General features: G+C 44.2%; 1 protein-coding gene across 34 annotated transcripts in view; it reads left to right on the top strand.

Annotated features, from left to right (window-relative positions):
- LOC119033143 (ankyrin-3-like) overlaps positions 1-18,321 on the top strand; it is a 137,617-nt gene that overhangs the window by 112,332 nt on the left and 6,964 nt on the right. For 21 of the 34 annotated variants that reach the window (XM_037122795.1, XM_037122792.1, XM_037122808.1 and 18 more), the window contains 10 exons: positions 16-244; positions 349-474; positions 974-1,096; positions 1,649-1,675; positions 3,249-3,330; positions 4,658-10,468; positions 12,811-12,885; positions 13,233-13,364; positions 13,835-13,978; positions 16,838-18,311. In XM_037122795.1, the coding sequence (XP_036978690.1) occupies positions 16-244; positions 349-474; positions 974-1,096; positions 1,649-1,675; positions 3,249-3,330; positions 4,658-10,468; positions 12,811-12,885; positions 13,233-13,364; positions 13,835-13,978; positions 16,838-18,311 (8,223 nt within the window). Of the gene's footprint in view, positions 1-15; positions 245-348; positions 475-973; positions 1,097-1,648; positions 1,676-3,248; positions 3,331-4,657; positions 11,918-12,810; positions 12,886-13,232; positions 13,365-13,834; positions 13,979-16,837; positions 18,312-18,321 lie in introns of all 34 variants that reach the window. The other 13 variants (XM_037122787.1, XM_037122788.1, XM_037122789.1 and 10 more) reach the window with 8 other exon arrangements.

Here is an 18,321-nt window from a genome sequence, read left to right as displayed (position 1 = left end):
ATTTCCCCTCCGCAGGTTCTGGCTCGCAGACTGTCACCAGATTCCTGAGACGGTGAGTCTAGCGTCTCAGTTATACCGGGAGCTGATCTGCGTGCCGTACCTGGCCAAGTTTGTGGTGTTCGCCAAGAGTAACGACACCGTTGAGGCTCGGCTGCGCTGCTTCTGCATGACGGATGACAAGGTGGACAAGACCCTCGAGCAGCAGGAGAACTTTGAGGAAGTAGCCCGGAGCAAAGACATCGAGGTGGGGCTGCGTGTCCATGTGGACTCACTGCTGCACTGCAGTGAGAGTGTCGAATAAAGAGGAAAATGACAAACAAATAAACCCCTTATGCTTTATTTGGACAGGTTCTCGAAGGCAAACCTATCCACGTGGACTGCTATGGCAACCTGTCCCCTCTCACCAAAAGTGGGCAGCAGTTGGTTTTTAACTTCTACTCCTTCAAGGAAAATAGACTTCCTTTCAACGTGAAGGTATAAAATGTGTTTCTCACATCGCCCTCCTCTCTCTGCTAGCATTCACTGTCTGTCGTCGTCACTCTAGTCACTTTTGTAAATGTGCCCCACTGATGAAAACAATGTCAGATAAGATAATCCTCTTGTAATTAGCTGACATTTATAGAAATAACAATATACATTTGTCTATAGCCAGGGAAATTGAACAAAGGTCAGAGCTACAGACTGTTATTCAGTTTAGTCTTTTAATCATGGATGTTGACTCACAAATTGAATACATCCATACAGTTACATTCAGTTCAGTTCAATTCAAAGGGGCTTTATTGGCATTAAAAACATCTTTCATATGGAATAAAAATATACAGGTAAAAAAGAAAAGTATATTGAGGTAGAAGAAATACAGAAATGTCTACTCCTGTAGTAAGGAAGAGAAGCTTTTATTTAACTTTGCAGGTTTGTTCATGACGTACTGTGTTACGATCACATCGTGATGCCCTGTTTTTGCCATCTGTTGCAGGTCAGAGATATGGGCCAGGAGCCGTGTGGCCGCCTCTCCTTCCTGAGAGAGCCTAAAACCACCAAAGGCCTTCCACAGACTGCCATATGCAATTTGAATATCACACTGCCAACCCACAAGAAGGTAGGATCACCATGTTTGAACAGTTCATCCTGTTAGGCCACATCATATCATCCACATGTAAATGAAACCGAAACACAGGAAAGTGTCCTGACATCAAGAGCAGCCATTGAAATTCATTTGGTCCAGAAAACGACTGCCTGCTGCTTGTGTCTTTTATTAGTGTTAAAGCCTGTGCCAGTCGTAAGACCCCACAACGTACACATGCAGCCACACATGCACACCGTGCTTTGTTCTATTGCCTGGCTCACTGTGGGTACATACGTCATATGCAAAAAAAAAGAAAAAAGAAATCGACACTTCTCATTTGTTTGTTGTGGTGTTGATTGATCACAAGAAACTGAAATTACTTTGCTTTTGCTTTTGTTGTTTTGCTGTTTATTTGTGTGTTTTTTTTTAATTAATCCCGAAGATTTTTTCTGATGCCTTTTGTTGTTTTTGCTGCTCCATTTTCATCCCCTGAATTTTGTTTCCACATCCCCGCTCACTATAACGCCCCTGCTCTCCATTGTGTCATCTCTCTCCTCTCCTGCAATGCATCTTGGAATACCACAGGATATGGAGTCTGATCCTGATGATGAGGTAAAACAGATTCTTCATCATCACATGGAACTGCTTCTTCTTTGTCGTCCTTTCTGTTGGCTTTACTGCAGATGCTGTAGTAAATATTTTGTCTCTGTACAGTACCTTGGTGTGACGGATGCTGCACGTGTTTTTCTTTTACACAGCTCTGACCCCTTTTGTAGTGCATGAGTGGAAATCGCAGCTGTTTTAATCAGCAAGGATTTATTTATTGTTGTCTTCATCCCAAGTCCAGTGGAGCCAGTTGCTGTGCCGTGCCTCAGCTTGTTTTTCATCTCTATCTTCCTTTCCATACATGTTCAACAGGGTGTCACCATGTCTCCATCCTTACTATTAACTCATAGGAAGTCTCACACAGGATTACGGTATCTTTTGTCAGCTGAAGATGAAACCCTAACTCTTATCATTTGTCTACTTAGTCACTGTTTTGTTGTATTTGGGGTTCCCCTTCTTCACCCTTGTCCTTGGCTTGTGTTTAACAGAAGAATACTAACTCTCTCAGCTGCATGCCACAACAAAGTTTAATCAGAGGGAGATGAGGCTGTTTTTATGTTTGTGTATTTACATTATACCTAGTGACCATGTATGTTATGTTTCTTCTACGTTAACATGTCGACCCACTCGCCAGACTGAATATTGATATTGGACAATTCAGGAGCTAGATTTTTGTTCACTGATTGCTGAACATTCAGTGCCAACATGTCCATCTTATTCCTAGCCCCCGAAAGTGCTTCAGTTTTTTATGATGATTTGTTACTTACACAGTACTGCCGAGCACCAGAAGTATAATCATCAACACGTTTTAACCTGACAAATGGTTTAACCTGAGCTCAGCCATGATCAGTTTACCATCTGATCACTACTCTGTATCAGAAGATATGCAAGTTCAGGTATCGGTATCAGGGAAGGAAACATCTCTAACTGGCACAAAAGATAGACCAACATTCATAACTGCAATCTCTAATCCTTTACTTTCAACTTCAATACATAAAGGGCGCATTATTAACAGCATTGGCACTGAATGATGCCATATACTCTAAATCTTGTAATGCAGAGTTGTCCAATATGAATTTAATTCCTCTAGACTGGGCTCAAGATGAACTGTCCTAATATTAAAATTGACACAGTTACTTCTATTTAAAAAGGTGTACCATGTGTCACCACATTTGATGATGATCTGAGGAAGTCATCTTCATGATAAAAGGACATTCATTAAACATACCGTCCCTGACTGGAAGTTGGATTTTGCCTGTGCTTACATCTTAATGGATTAGGCCAGCGAGTCAAATCGCTTCCTGTAGTGATTACAATCCAACGACACTGAGAACAGCTTTGAGTGAAGAGACGCAGGAAAAACAGTCCATTACTCCCCACAGTAGACACTACAGTGCACCTGCAGTGCCTCCTTGTACCAGTACTAACAGCATGTACTGATTCACTAAAAACAAGGCTGTATTCATGCACTGCAGTATCAAAGTTAACAAGTTATTCACACCTAATCCTGATAGAATAGAGTAGAATTTTATCATATTTTTATGTTAAAGCGTCTTTTGTTCTTTTTTGTTTGTTTCAGACTGAAAAGCCAGAGCGACGTCATACCTTTGCCTCCTTAGCTTTGCGTAAGCGCTACAGCTATTTGACCGACCCTGCAGCGAGTGAGTCTGACATTTTTACTTACATGAAGTTTTCAACTGATTTCAAATATTTTTGTGATTTTAATCAGTTTCAAAAGGTCCCTTTATAAAGTGTACATATTTTTCATATACCTTTAGCATAGAAAGAGATCTACCATACAAAACATGTTCATCAGTCATTTATTCTGTTCACACATACTCTTTGATCACCTGTCACTCATCAAACATTTGCATGGTTTACTGTGTGTTACGCTTTGCTTACCCACCCCCATGTTGACAAGTAGTCTCCCTGTTTCAACTGTTATGTTATTTTACATTTGTGGAAACACTGGGAATCAATGTCTGTCTGTTCATTTTTCATTTGAAAAAAAAAATGTTTTAATTCATGTTGAATAAAATATTCTTTTGAATTGTTCTCATTCTTTTAGTGGCCATTTCACTCTTATTGGCTTTATGATTGTGTGCGGCTGTGTATATTAATGTGGTTACAGGTTGCACTTTACAGTAACTTGATTACCGTACAGATAGATTCGAAAAAGCATTTTAACGCAATGTAACATCTTTGCCATTTTCAAAAGATTGGCAATCATTTCCATGCACCCATTTGGGGCCAGATTTAGATAAAAAGTTTTAGAAATTCTAAAGCTGCTGTTGGAGGTTATGTTTTATTATATTACTACCTAAACCAGTCCTTAAATATGTTAATACTGATTTGATCAGAATACATATATATATTTATAAATAGGGGTTGAAATGTCGATTAAATTGAAAACAGTGACTGTCCAAATATGACAGCCCTGAATGCTGATTTACCTCTACTTTCTTGTAAAGTGCAACCTCATGTTTTTTTTTTAAGTCATGACCAAACAAGTATAGTGACATTACTAATGATTTACACTTGTGGGGTCGTCTCTGGCATTGGAAATGAACCAAATGAATGGATAAAGACATGTCAATCAAACATGTACAGTAAAAGGCACTGTTGCAAGGAGGCATATAGATTAAGCACATCAAAAGTCAATGAAATTGTATTATTTTGGTTATCATGTCATTTTCTGTCAACTCTCCCATGTGAAGCATCTTTGTTCCTATACATGCACTATTCTTTATTTGGTGTATTTTGTCATTAGTCACTGATTTTGGACCATCATTTGTCATACCATCCCTGTTTTTTGAATAAGGGCCTTTCTCAGATTTCATGTGTACAATTTTATCTTGCTGCCGTTAATGACTGTGTTTCTGACTGACTCAAATTTCTCTTTCTGGTTTTTATGTTTTATTTCACATTATTTTACGTTCAATTTTTTGTTCACTTCCTTATTGCTTTTGGTTTAAATTATTGTTGAAGAAACAACTGATCGAAGCTCGCCGAGAACACAGCCTACTAGCTACCCTCACAAACCTGTCTTTTCAACGAAGTCTTATCAGGCGTGGTCGCCTGTTCCTGTCGCCATCTCTGGCCAAGCCAAGTCTGGGTTTGGCTCCCTCTCCAGTTCATCATCCAACACGCCCTCTGCCTCTCCATTAAAGTCAGTTTGGTCCATCAACTCTGCCTCCCCCATCAAGACCAACATCCCTGGATCACCCGCCTCCTCTGTTAAGTCAGTTAGTGACATGGCCTCTCCCATCCGATCTTACAGAACCATCTCCTCTCCTATAAAAACTGTAGTCCAGCAATCCCCATACCAAGCCCAGGTCACCCCCAGTCCCCTGGCATCACCAGGTAAAAGTGCCCCAGATCCTATGTCAATGAAAGGACTGGCAGCATTGTCTGCTAGGACCTCCCCTATCACTGTGTCTGGAGGAGGAAGCCCTCTTCTTGAGAGAGCATCCATAGGCATGACACCACCAACTTCTCCAAAATCATCTCTGAGTATGTTCAGTTCACCTCTGCCATATAAGACTGTAATGGCAGGGTCTGGTGGTACAGCACCTTCCTCCTCACCTATAAAAACAGTCCCTGGTCTTTCCTCTGTACGTTCCTTTGCCTCAGATGCCATTGGCCCTGCAAGGAACCTGTTCTCCTCTCTTTCGTCACCACTTAAATCCAACAATCCCCCAAGTGCTGCAGCTCTGATCAATGGAACTGTGTCACCTACACAGTACCGCTCTTCATCCCCTACATCTCTTCTCACAAGTAGTCTGCAAGAGAGAATACAAGCAACCACCAATGCTGCAACTACAAGTGTCAATGCAGCCTTTGATGAGGTTGAAAAAACATTCAATTCTTGTTCGGCAGGCTATGGCACCTTGAAGTCCATGTCCTCTTCTGCATCCTCCTCATATCAGTCCATTAGATCATCAGCTTCAAATTCCCTTTACGCCTCTCTAAGATCTCCTCCTAATGCCACCACTGCTGTAACATCAAGTACAATGACCGTTCCAGTCTACTCTGTCATTAATGTGCTGCCAGAGCCCCATTTCAAAAAGTTACCTGAGGTGTCCAAGTCAGCAGCTGCACTTTTGTCCCCACGGAAGACTGTGCCCCCTGAGGTGAATGCTCAGTTGCAGTCTTCCTTTGCCAGAACTCTTTCCCCTATCAAAGCCCCTCTTTTTTCTGCTGGCCTGAAATCAAACACCACATCACCAATGTCATCCAGTCAAGAGATTCTGAAGGATGTAGCCGAAATGAAAGAGGACCTGATACGAATGTCAGCCATTCTGCAGACAGACCCAAATTCCACAGCCAACAAAGGGTTTCAGTCTGACTCTCCGAAAGAGGCTCGGATAGAGGACGAGGAGCCATATAGGATTGTTGAGAAAGTAAAACAAGATTTGGTGAAAGTGAGTGAAATCCTTACTAAGGATTCTGTGAAGGATGGAAGGGTTTCCCTGGCAAGGGGCTCTTTGGATGACATCCACTTCTCAAAAGTACAAGTTGAACAACCACCAAGCAATTGGAGCTATCCACCAAGATATGAGACTGTGGTTCCTCAAGCCAAATCCAAAACAATACCAGATAGAGATTTCAATCTTTCCAAAGTGGTTGACTACCTGGTCAATGATGTTGGTAGCAGCTCTTTCTCAAAAATGCATGAAACAAGGCATAAAGCAGATGAGGGCAAGAGAGAAGGAGAGGGCAAGGAGAAGCAGAAACGTGTCCTAAAACCCACCATAGCAGTTCAGGAGCATAAACTTAAAATGCCTCCAACAAGCATGCGCTCATCACCTTCAGACAAAGAGATCAGTAAAGTAGCAGATGCACTTTTTGGAGCAGACACTGTGCTAGAATCCCCTGATGATATCTCACATGAACAGGATAAAAGCCCCCTCTCAGACAGCGGCTTTGAGACCAGGAGTGAAAGGACACCCTCTGCCCCTCAGAGTGCAGAAGGCATGGGCCCCAAGGCCCTTTTTCAGGATATTCCAGTTCCCCCAGTGATCACTGAAACTAGGACTGAGGTTGTCCATGTCATCAGGAGCTATGAGTCCCCAGAGGACAGCAAACAACCTGCAATGGAGGATGCACATCCTGTCAGATATATTGATTCAGATTCTAAAGGTCACCTAAATCAAGCCCCATCAATGCCAGAACAGAATAAATGCTATTCAATAAAAGTCAGCCCTGATGAGGATCCAATGGGAAAAGGGATGAGGGTAAAGGAGGAGACTCACATCACTACAACCACCAGGATGGTTTACCACAAGCCAACTGGCAAAGAAGCAGCGTCAGAGAGGTGTGAGGAAACTATGTCTGTGCATGACATAATGAAGGCTTTTCAGTCAGGCAAGGACCCTTCAAGAGAGCTGGTTGGACTGTTCGAACACAAGTCTGGCAATGAGGACACGTCACAAAGAGTCCTTGAGGACATTAACTCCAAACCTAAAGTTGAAAGAATAATTGAGGTTCATATTGAAAAAGGCAGTAAAGCAGAACCAACAGAGGTGATCATCAGAGAGACAAAAAACCATGCAGAGAAGGAAATGTATTACTACCCAGGGAATAGACTGGAAGAGGAGGAGCCTGAGGAATCGCTTCCAGTGTACCTTGACTCTCCCAGAGTGAACACACCAATGTCACAAGAGGAAGACAGTCGCCCTAGCTCAGCCCAGCTTATGGCAGATGACTCCTACAAAACACTAAAGCTACTTAGTCAGCAATCGGTAGAATACAACGAGGATGAATCATCAGAACTTAGGGGAGAATCTTACAATTTTGCAGAGAAAATGCTTCTCTCTGAGAAATTTGACCAGTCTCATTCTGACACAGAGGAATATCTGAGAGATAGGTCTCGCTTCCACTCACCAGACAGAAGCAGTCACAGTGAGGGTAGATCAGCTGGGCCAAGGACAGAGTATGTCTTCAGGTCATCGAGAAATGTGTTTGACAAGTCTGGAAGAATGGCTAATGTTGATGATAGCTTTGACAAGCTGACACTTTTGCAGTATTCTTCAGAGCCTGGTAGCCCAAAGCAGTCTGTTTGGATGCGTGTACCAGATGACTCCCAGAGTAAGGACAGAGAGCAGCTTATGTATGAGGACAGAGTTGACAGGACTGTTAAGGAGGCAGAGGAAAAACTAAGTGAGGTATCTCAATTCTTTCGTGACAAAACAGAACAGCTCAATGATGAGCTTTCATCTCCAGAGAAGAAATCGCGCAGACCAGACTTTAGAGAATCACGATCAGGGCCTAGCTCTACACACAGCAGTCCAGAGAGGTCACCCTATAGGAATGGGGGTAGTGGGGAAGAGTGGAGCAGAGAAAGGCTTAGAGACAGGTTTAGCTCCAGTGACAGGAAATGTGCTAGTTTACCCAGTAGTCCAGAAAGGAGAGTATTGCTGCAGTACAGTGATTCAGACCCAAGGAGACAAGGAGATGGTAAAGCACAGGGAAGCACAGGTGAAAGCCCTAAACCTTTTCAAATGTCCTCCTCCAAAGTCAGTGCAGTGAGGCTAAAGTTTGAACAAGAGGCTCAAAGGCAAGATAGGAGTTCTCAGGTTAACCAGAATACAAATCCTCCTATTAGGAAACTCCAGGAAAGTAAGCTACCAGTGTACCAGGTGTTTGCTGGTTCAAACATTCCAAAGACACCTGATAGTCCAGGAAACCAGAGGAGATGTTCAGATAATGAATCAAATAAATTCTCACCCAAGCATGAGAACAATGGAAAAGATCAGGAAGAGAAAAAGTTCTGCAAAACCTGGGAAAGCCAAGAGTATGGGAACTATAAGCCACAATCTCCCAAACCAGCTCGTTCTTTAATCCAAGATTCTATGAAAGATGGTAATAATGGTGAAAGACAAGAAACCACCAAGAAAATAATCTACACAGAATTTGTTGTCCGAGAAAGTCCAAATAGTAATGATAGTCTAAAAAAAAACTCGGAATCGCAAATTCCTGTAAGAAAGCCATCTAATTTCTCAGAAAATCATAAATCCACCACTTTAAAATTAGACGCCTCTGTTGATGAGAGGGGAGGGTCTCATATACCTACATTAGCTAGAAATCGGTTACACAGTAGCTCTGACTCCAACAAGTCTACTCGTGGATCATCAATAGGAAAATCCACAGACTCATCAGACAGTAGCCAATCAAATGTAGTGTGTAATGGTGTTGATAGTGACCAAGTAGATTATTTGGATCAAGTAACTCCTGTAGTTGTCACAGAGGGTTTCAAAGATATTAAACCCTTACCTGTGTATGTTAGTATCCAAGTAGGAAAGCAATATGAGAAAGAAACAGCCTCGGGACAGTTGGGAACGTACAAAAAGATAGTAAGCCATGAGAGTAGGACAGTGCATGAGACTAGGGGTGCATTTTACACTGTAAAGCAAAAGCAGTCTCCATCTCCTCAAGGAAGTCCAGAAGATGACACTCTTGAACAAGTGACATTCATGGACAGCTCTGGGAAAAGTCCCGTTACCCCTGAGACCCCCAGCTCAGAGGAAATGAGTCTGACCTCAAGAACACCAGACTCTGTGATAGGCTTCATGCCTGGCATGCCAAGCCCAATCCCTGAGGAGTCTGAGGAGGAAGAAGCGAAGACCTTCATCTACAAGGAGCCTTCAAAGGAAAAACATAAGCCATCTTCATCAGAGAGTCACAGTAAAAAACAGGATGCAGAGAAACAGAAGCCAAAGGAGAAAAGAGTGGCTTATATAGAGTTTCCACCTCCTCCACCTTTAGAGGCAGAGCAGTCGGACCCTGAGAAAAAGGGGTCGCGTGCTTCTTCCGAGGCAGAAACGGAGATGATGGAGGTGAACCTCCAAGAGGAACATGATAGGCACCTCTTAGCCGAGCCAATCATAAGGGTCCAGCCACCATCCCCTATTCCCCCTGGAGCTGATAACAGTGACTCCAGTGATGATGAATCTGTCTTCCATCCCATCCCTATCAAAAAGTACACATTCAAAATGAAAGAGGAGGGAGACAAACGTTCAAAACCAAAAAAATCAGAGAAAAATGGAAACAAAGACTCTGGGCTCAATGGCGTTGTAAAGGGTGAGGATGATGACTTTGAACAAAATGGTAATGACCAGTCAATCACGGACTGCTCCATAGCAACCACTGCTGAGTTCTCCCATGACACAGATGCAACTGAAATAGACTCTTTAGATGGGTATGACCTTCAGGATGAAGATGACGGACTGAGCGAGGACCCCAAAACATCTAGTCTGTCCAATGATGGAAAAACAACCGATCGCTCATTTAGTCAGTCGAAGCTCGAAGTTATTGAGGAAGAAAAATGTGAGGAAGGGGGGGATAATGGAAAGACTAAAACCAGCACATCTTCCGCAAAAAGCAGTGGAGATGAAAAAGATTATACCCTCGAAGGAAGGCATCCAGAAAGGCAGGGCTTTGCTGAAAACTACTTTGGTTACCAACTTGAGGAGGAGCTGAATTCAACTTTTAAAACTGTTGCCACCAAAGGCCTGGACTTTGACCCCTGGTCCACCAAAGGGGGCGATAATGATGTTTTTGAGTCCAAAACAAAAGAGGAGGACCCAAAGCCCTTTGGTTTATCGGTGGAGGACAAGTCACAGGCCACAACACCTGACACAACCCCTGCTCGAACACCGACTGACGAGAGCACACCGACTAGTGAGCCTAATCCCTTCCCTTTCCATGAAGGGAAGATGTTTGAGATGACCCGCAGTGGTGCTATTGACATGAGCAAGCGGGACTTTGTTGAAGAGAGGCTTCAGTTTTTCCAGATTGGTGAGCATTCCTCTGACCCTAAAACAGGGGAAAAGGGGAGAGGGGGCAAGATCCTGGGGGTAATTACCTCTCAGTCAAAAACAGGGGAGAGGGCCACAGTAGATGGGATGGTGAAAGTTATAGATACTACCACAGACAGCAGCACTACACCAACAACACCAGCAACAACAACAAAATGCAGCCCTGCACAGCCTGGCGGTGACACTGGCTATACCGGTACTGATGCCCCCACCTGTGAAGCCATAGCTGAGACCGCCTCCTCATGCACAATCACAGCCTCTAAGGTTGATCCCAAATTACGCACTCCTATTAAGATGGGCATAGCTGCCTCGATAACTGTGAAAAAAGACACAGGGGATCTCACCGATTGTAAAGCTGAGATGTCAGAGGGTCAGATGGTGCCAGAATACATCAGTATAGAGGGTCAGTGTACAGAGAGCCAGTCTAGTAGACACACCGAACCCAAGTTAGAAAGAAGAGATTACCCTTCTGAAAACTGCAACAACAACAATAACCTTGAGTCCTCCAGTGTTCAGGCAAACTACATTCAGTGTGGCAGTGTGGTGTTTAATTTGCAGTCCTCCTCTGAGCCCACTCTTCAGAAAGCTAGCAGGATAGAAACACTGTGCTGTAGGGAAATAGAGGAGAGGGTTGAGGTACACAGCAGCAATCCAGTGCAAGAGCAGAAAAGTGAAGAAGTTAAAGAAAGTGAGGTGAAGCAGCCCAAGTCGAGGCTTCCAGTTAAAGCATCAGGGTGGTCATTTCACACGCAGGGAACAGCCATAGGCAAACAGAAGCCCAAGCAGGCGGTGACCGTTGAGGTCAGGAAAAGAGGAGAGCCAGCCATAGCCAAAGTAGAGCCCAGGTCTAGAATACCAATCAAGGATGTTAAAAAGAGTAGCCCTGCTGCAGCAGCTAGCTCAGTTGTTTCAGTTCGGGTTTCCTCACAGCCAACAAGGGCATTGGACAAAGACAGAGCAGCCATACAGTTGCCCTCAAGGCTACCACTGAAGGATAGGCATCAGGTCAGCAATGTCACAACAGAGGGAGCATGCAGACAGGGCAGAAAGGAGAACCCTAGTGAGGTTTGTAAGCGCACCATCGAATACTTTAAAGGCATTAGCGGGGAGACGCTAAAGTTGGTGGACCGACTGTCAGACGAGGAGAAAAAGACGCAGACAGAGCAGTCGGAGGAAGACAGCACCTCCCGGAGCACCTCTCTGTCGGACGCCTCCCAGCCTTCCCAGCCCTCCCAGCCCTCCCGCTCATCCAGGTCTGGTAGAGGTTCGAGGGCTGAGGCCGGGGCCGCGTCCGTAAGGGCAAAGGTGGCGACGACGGACAGGGCCTCCGGCAGTGAGAGAAGCAGGAGGAGTAGGCGGACTGGTGGGAAGGAGGGCAGTCAGGGACTCACAGGGTCTCGAACGCCTCCCATCGCGGAGATCAAGCCTAGTTTGTAAAACTTTCACACTATGTTTAAAATACATCTATATATTTATATACTTCACTTTTAGTTGCATGACATCGTTGTGATCGTTTAATGGATTGACTGGAATGCCTGTGGCGTGTTTACATATTCTCTTCAGAACAGTAGCTGTCATTTAAATTTCTTTTTTGTCATTGATGTACTGTGTACTGTATTGTCCTTGTTGCAAGATTCTCTTTCCTCTGTTCCCCTCTTTCAACCCCTTTTAACCTCTGTATATTAGACTGAGCATGCCAGTAGTAGTGACTGGTCCACTGGCACAACCAGTCCCTTTTTTGACAACTCCCTGGTCTGTCTGTCTGTCTGTCTGTCTGTGCAGGGTGGCTACCAAGTTGTAGTTTGTTCTTACAGATTTTTTTGTGCTATCAATTGTCTTTTAAACTAACTAGTGTTGGCAAAGAACACACAAAAGCGTCTTTGCATGTTGACATTTTAGATTCTAACATAGACCTTTCCACCCTAGATTTGTAGAACGACGAGTCTGTTGTTGAGAGTCATGTTATGCTTTGTTTTGTGTGGTTCTCATGACAGTTACTGCCTGCCTAGAGGATACATACCACAAACAGTCACAGAGCACCACTTACTCTATGACCCTATTTAAGTTGCCCATAATGTCTCTAATGTGAAATATCCTTTTCTTGCCATCCTGGGGAAATGATTAAACTTATATTATGGCCATATCACACTAACACGCTAACTTTAATGTTAATATTTAACACTACCTTAATTCATTTCATCAAGCCTGACAAATGAGTGGCCAGAAAAGGAAAATTGTGTACATGTTCATTTTTTCTTACATTGGTGTATGGGGAGAAGAGTGTGAATTGTATTAATGAGTTATTGTCTTCTTTGTTGCCAGGTCCCCAGAGTCCTTGTGAGCGAACGGATCTGCGCATGGCTATCGTTGCAGATCACCTGGGACTCAGTTGGACAGGTCAGATACATTCTCTATGTCCCTGTCTGCCAAACCCTCTATCCCAGTCTTAAACCCTGTTGTGTACTGCCATCTTCAGGTTAACATGATAACCTACAAAGAATCTGTGTGGGGGCACAATGAAATAAAGCAACAGAAAAGCATTGCCACTTTAATGTAATGAAGAGAAAACTGAAGTTATAAGTTGTTTTATCAATTAGAGAAATTGAATTATGTTGAAATACAAGTATATGTATTGTATATAACCCTCTGCAGTCTCTGTGTTTGCACTGTGAATAAAACTGAAGGATCATACATATTAAAGTTTTAATATTTTTGTCTGACTTGCTGTCTGTATCCCATGACAGAGCTGGCTCGGGAGATGAACTTCACAGTGGATGAGATCAACCACATCAGACTAGAGAACCCCAACTCTTTGACAGCACAGAGCTTCATGCTTCTTAAGAAATGGGTCAGTCGGGAAGGGAAAAACGCCACAAGTAAGACTATTTTTATATCTGAAAATTTACTTTTCAGTCTCCATCATTTCTTCTCCCGTCGTGTGTCTTTTGTTCCTATTCTTACTCTTTTCAGTCTTTCTGCTCTTGTTGTAAGACTTAAAAGTTCATCACCCCGAAAAGATGAACTTCTGATGCTAGCTTACTAAAATTAGGGGTTTTTTCACAAGCATCTGTGTAGTTCACTTCTCTGTTTTCCTGTCCTCCTTACTTTACTGTCTGTCTCTTCATCAGTTTCATTTGTTCAGAAATCTTCCAGTCACAATATGGAATCTGGGAAATGTTAAAATTTAAAGGGTTGCTTTATTGTGTTTATAACAACTTAAAAGGACAAAAGGAACAATATTGCTTTAAACATCTCTATACAAATTATTCTCTTTGGTATAACATTGGAATAAGCAGTTTTTGAATCATGGGACAACATATTTATGTGTCTTTTTTTCCCCCCACAGCGGATGCCTTAACTGCAGTGCTGACCAAAGTCAATCGGATGGATATTGTGACTTTGCTGGAGGGCCCAATATTTGACTATGGTAACATTTCAGGCACGAGATGTTTTGCCGATGATAACGCTGTTTTCCGGGATCAGGCTGATGGTAAAGTTTAGCTCTGTCTAGCTGACCTCTTACCTCTCCCTGCTACCTTTTGTTGTGCCAATGCATGGATCACATCCATAATGTCCTAATGCAAATCTCTAGAGGAGTTATTTATTAGTCAGATTTGGATTTTGTTTGGACAACTGGCTCCTGCTGTTTTTTTCAAATCGATTCCGGATTTCCATTCTTTATGGGTTATGTACCATTGAAATTATGACAATTATTTTTCTTTACTTAAGACTTCAGTCTTGTAATGCTTACACTGGTTTGAATTGGCTTCTGTTGAATTAACCACCCTTTGTATTAAAGTAAGGCATTGCTCACCAAATCACAATAGTGTATCCAGTTGTCACAAATAAGCAATATCCACTGTTAATATCCCATTCTTAGTGCATGCTGCATACTACAAACTGCTTTAATGTGTTTTCAATTATGTCTGAGTTGAGTAGAAATGATTTAACCCTGTAGAGTCTGCTTTCCTCTTGATTTAGCTTAGTTCTCCTAGTTCTCCTCCAGTTCCTCTGAGCCTTCCTTGGATAGATGAGAGAATTTCCTTCTCTGTGAAACCAGACTGCCTCCTCCTCCTCCTCCTCCTCCTCCTCCTCCTCCTGTTCTCCCTGCCTCCCATCACCTCCCCACAGCAGGAAACCCTGCTGATAACAGCACATAACAGCTCTTAACAACTTAAGAGTCATGTGTTGCCCTCATCCATCCCTCACGTGCCTCCTCGTCCACACATCCCTCAGTCATGTTATTCATTCATTGTCTTTTTGTCCAAGCATGTCTCACATAGAACATTTTGTTGTCTCTTTTTGTTTCGTTGTGTCTCTCCTGCATATATTCCTACCTCATTCCTTTTCCCATAGTTTGCATAATTATCCCTCTAACTCCGAGAAGCGCTGAAGGTGCCTTCATCGTGCAGACACCCAGCCCCTTCTGTCCACCGCTGACCCCAACGCCCCCGCCCACTCCCATCACGACCACTGCTACCCGTCACTGCCGTCCGCTTTCCTTCCGCCGCTCTTCAAGTTATGAGTCCTCCATTTCGCTCAAAGACTTGGCACCTCCAGCGGCGTTTGACCAGTCACAGTTCAGCTTCCTTGTTCCTCCTCCCTCGTGCACCTTCCATCAGTGCCCTCCTGCTGACCCTCGTCTGTCCCCCACCTTCCCATTCTCACCACACCCATCCTCCCCAATCCCTCTCATCACCTCACCTTTACCTTCCTCCCCGCCACCCTTCCCGTCTTCACCCACCTCTGCGCCAACCTCCCCCACTCTCACCATGTCAACTCCAAACCCTCCACATGCAGAACCAAACACCTCCTCACGCACATCATCCTGTTATACCTCTGACATGTCTTGCAATATTTCTGCACCCTCTGAAACCGCAACCAGACCCACCAACCTCACCCTTGCATCCTCTTCTGTTAGCCTTAACCAATCTGAATTCATCACTGTACCTGCTTCGCCCATCCCCTCCTCACCCTCAGGCAGAGTCGCGCCTTCTGTCACCGCCTCTCAAAGCAAAGAGTCTGCAGTGACCCAGCTGGGCTCCCGTTCCCGCCCTGTCTCCCCTCTCTCCATGTCTACTCTCCCTCCCGTCTCTCCCTCTGGGTCCCGTTGTCCTAGCCCCACTCCTTCCTCCCCTCCTCTCCGCTCCCTGTCTCCCTGTCCTGCTTGCCAGTGTACATTTGCGCCCGACATCCCTCCAACCCCCAATAAAGCCCGCATTGACCATTCAACAATGGAAATATTAATATAGTGTGCTCTGTCCTTTATCCTGTCCCTTCTCCTCCCCCATTCCTTCTCACATCTCTCATCTGTCACTTGTCTCATGTGAGCATGTAACAGAACACCCAGGCAAACATTAATATCTCAATAACTCATCACATCACACGCAGTATGATCAATATGGCCTTCACTAATGTGTCCCACTTTCAGTCTCTTTCGTCACAACTTTTGATTAACACTCACTGAAAATCAAACAACTGTTGATTTCTTTTATGATTACTTTCAATTTGAAGCTCCATCTTTATATATCCTAAAATTTTAGATTTTTTTTTTTTATTCACACTTTATGTATTTTCAAACATATACAGTACAAAGGATTGTTGATGACTTTGGAAACATCACTTATTTATTTAACTTTAAAGATAACTTGCATGTTAACTGATTTACTTGAACCTTAGATTTAATTCAATTGAAGGATAAATGTTGAAGAATGTCCTAATGATAAGAATATATAGTACGTAATAGCATATTTTTATTTTGGATATAAAATGCGAGAAAGGATTGCTGAATTGTGACTCGTCCTTTTTGGCTGCTCCAAACACCAGTACCATGATACCACTATTAGATGTGCATCAGTTTCCAAGCAGCGGCTGGCTTCATCTTGTTTCCACAAACAATGGCTCACTGAACAGAGTGAGCAAAGCTAAACATATCAGTGCGTAGTTTAGAGTGAGTTTTGGCTTTTCAGGAGGGGCACGAGACACAAGAACGTAATTGCAAAACCAAATGCAGCACAATAATCATTTTGTCTTTCATTCTTAATCATTGGAGGCCAATATCATATTAAAAATGAAATGTGTTCAATACTCCAGTCCATTATATTGCATATGTTTGACACTGGCTTGTCATTCTGCCAGTTATAGGCGACCTTTGCACTATCTTAGCTGGTGGTTGTCTGGCAACATGCTTTACACTTCAGCTTATGTGACATCGTCCACTTCATATGGTGTATTTTTCAGGGTGTGTGTGTGTGTGTGTGTGCGTGTGTGTGTTTGTGGTGTGTTATATTGTTTTGTGGCATGCTTCGGTGCGTGTATGTCTCTACATTTGTCATCCTGTCACCTACAGATTATCAGAGCATTCTAGCGGAGCTGCAGTCCCCCGCTGCACTGCACTCCGACCCCCACTTCCTGGAGCCTGAACTCCCCGTCACTCCCAACCCTTCCCTTGCCACCCACCAACACCACGTTTACCCAGAACCAGACACCCCTTTGCTGGCCGACTCCCAGCCTCAGCCCCTGCCCTGGAGCCCAGAGATAGAGTCCGGTAGCGCGGAGCCAGACAGCCCCCCTAGGAGCCCCCCCAGACCCTGTGAGCTCGCCCTGTCCGTTCCAGTGTTTGAAATCCCCGATCCTGTTACCCCCAAGGTCACAAAGCCCCACATCGCTCTGAACGACGAGCTGCTTCTGAGCGAGGAGGAGGACAGGCCTTTTCAAGAGCTGGAGCTGAGCCGCAGACACAAGTCTCACTCCGTCCCCGCTGCGATGTGCGAGTTAGACATTGACATGGCTTACTCCACGTCTTCCCCTACGCTCTCATCAGTATCATCCATAACCCCTTCATCGCCTGACAGAGCGCACGTGGGTGATGGAGGATCGCAGATGATAGCCCCCAATGGGGTACAGGAGGATGTAAGCTTGAAAGGAAGCGAAAGGGAAGTGACAGAAGAAATACAGAAGGTTGTTGAGATGGTTGCAGCAGAGTTAGCAGAGGGAAATGGATTAGTGGAGAAGTGGGTAGAGCAGGACTTGATTAGAAATGTGGAAAGAAAATGCGAGATGATAATAAAAGACAGATCCGAGTTGGCAGAGGAAAACAGTATTATGTTGGAACAGGAGGGATCTGCAGAGGAAGAGAGAGATGTGACAATTGAGCATCTCGTCCTTATTGAAGATGGGAATAAGGGGGCGGCGTGTGAGATGGAGGAGGTAAAAGAGGTGCAGAATCTGTCAGAAGAACAGCATAATCTGACTGAAATTGGCGATGAAGTGGAAAAAGGTGGTAGAATAGAAGCAGAAACGGTCAAAGAGTGTATTCACGAAACACCCGAGGCTCTAAAAGTCGATGGGAAGAGTGAGAAAAGAGTCTACGGGGGTGACAGAATGGATGACACACATGGAGAGCTGCAGTTTAAGGATGAAAAAGGAGACATTTGCAGGACATCAGAATTGGACGAGGAGGCCGAGGTGGACCAGCCTGTAGATCGGCTCTCCCCTCAGGCCTGGGTTGAGGCACTTGAGGAACGTCAGCCCAGCGATTCTGGGTCCAATGAGGAAGAGGAGGAGGGAGGCGGAGATGGAGACAAAGAAGAGGCATTAGGGTCTCTGTTGGAAGATGAGAAGACAGACCAAGGCTCAGAGGAGAAGGAGGAGGACGAAGAGATTCCCCAAGCCAGAGATGAGGAGATTCTCGGTCAGGTTGAACAGGCAGAAAAAGACGTGTGTTCACTTTCAGGTTGGCACAGTGATTCCTCCAGCGTCAACGTAGAACCACCGACGCCAGGCCGCAGTGTCAGCTCAGACCGGCTCGACAGGCGGGAAAGGTAAAAGTGT

This window comes from Acanthopagrus latus, chromosome 15 (genome assembly GCF_904848185.1).
Source record: "Acanthopagrus latus isolate v.2019 chromosome 15, fAcaLat1.1, whole genome shotgun sequence".
In the NCBI taxonomy this organism is placed as follows: domain Eukaryota; kingdom Metazoa; phylum Chordata; class Actinopteri; order Spariformes; family Sparidae; genus Acanthopagrus; species Acanthopagrus latus.
Note: the sequence above shows the minus strand (reverse complement) of the source record. Positions and strands in the feature narration are given on the sequence as shown.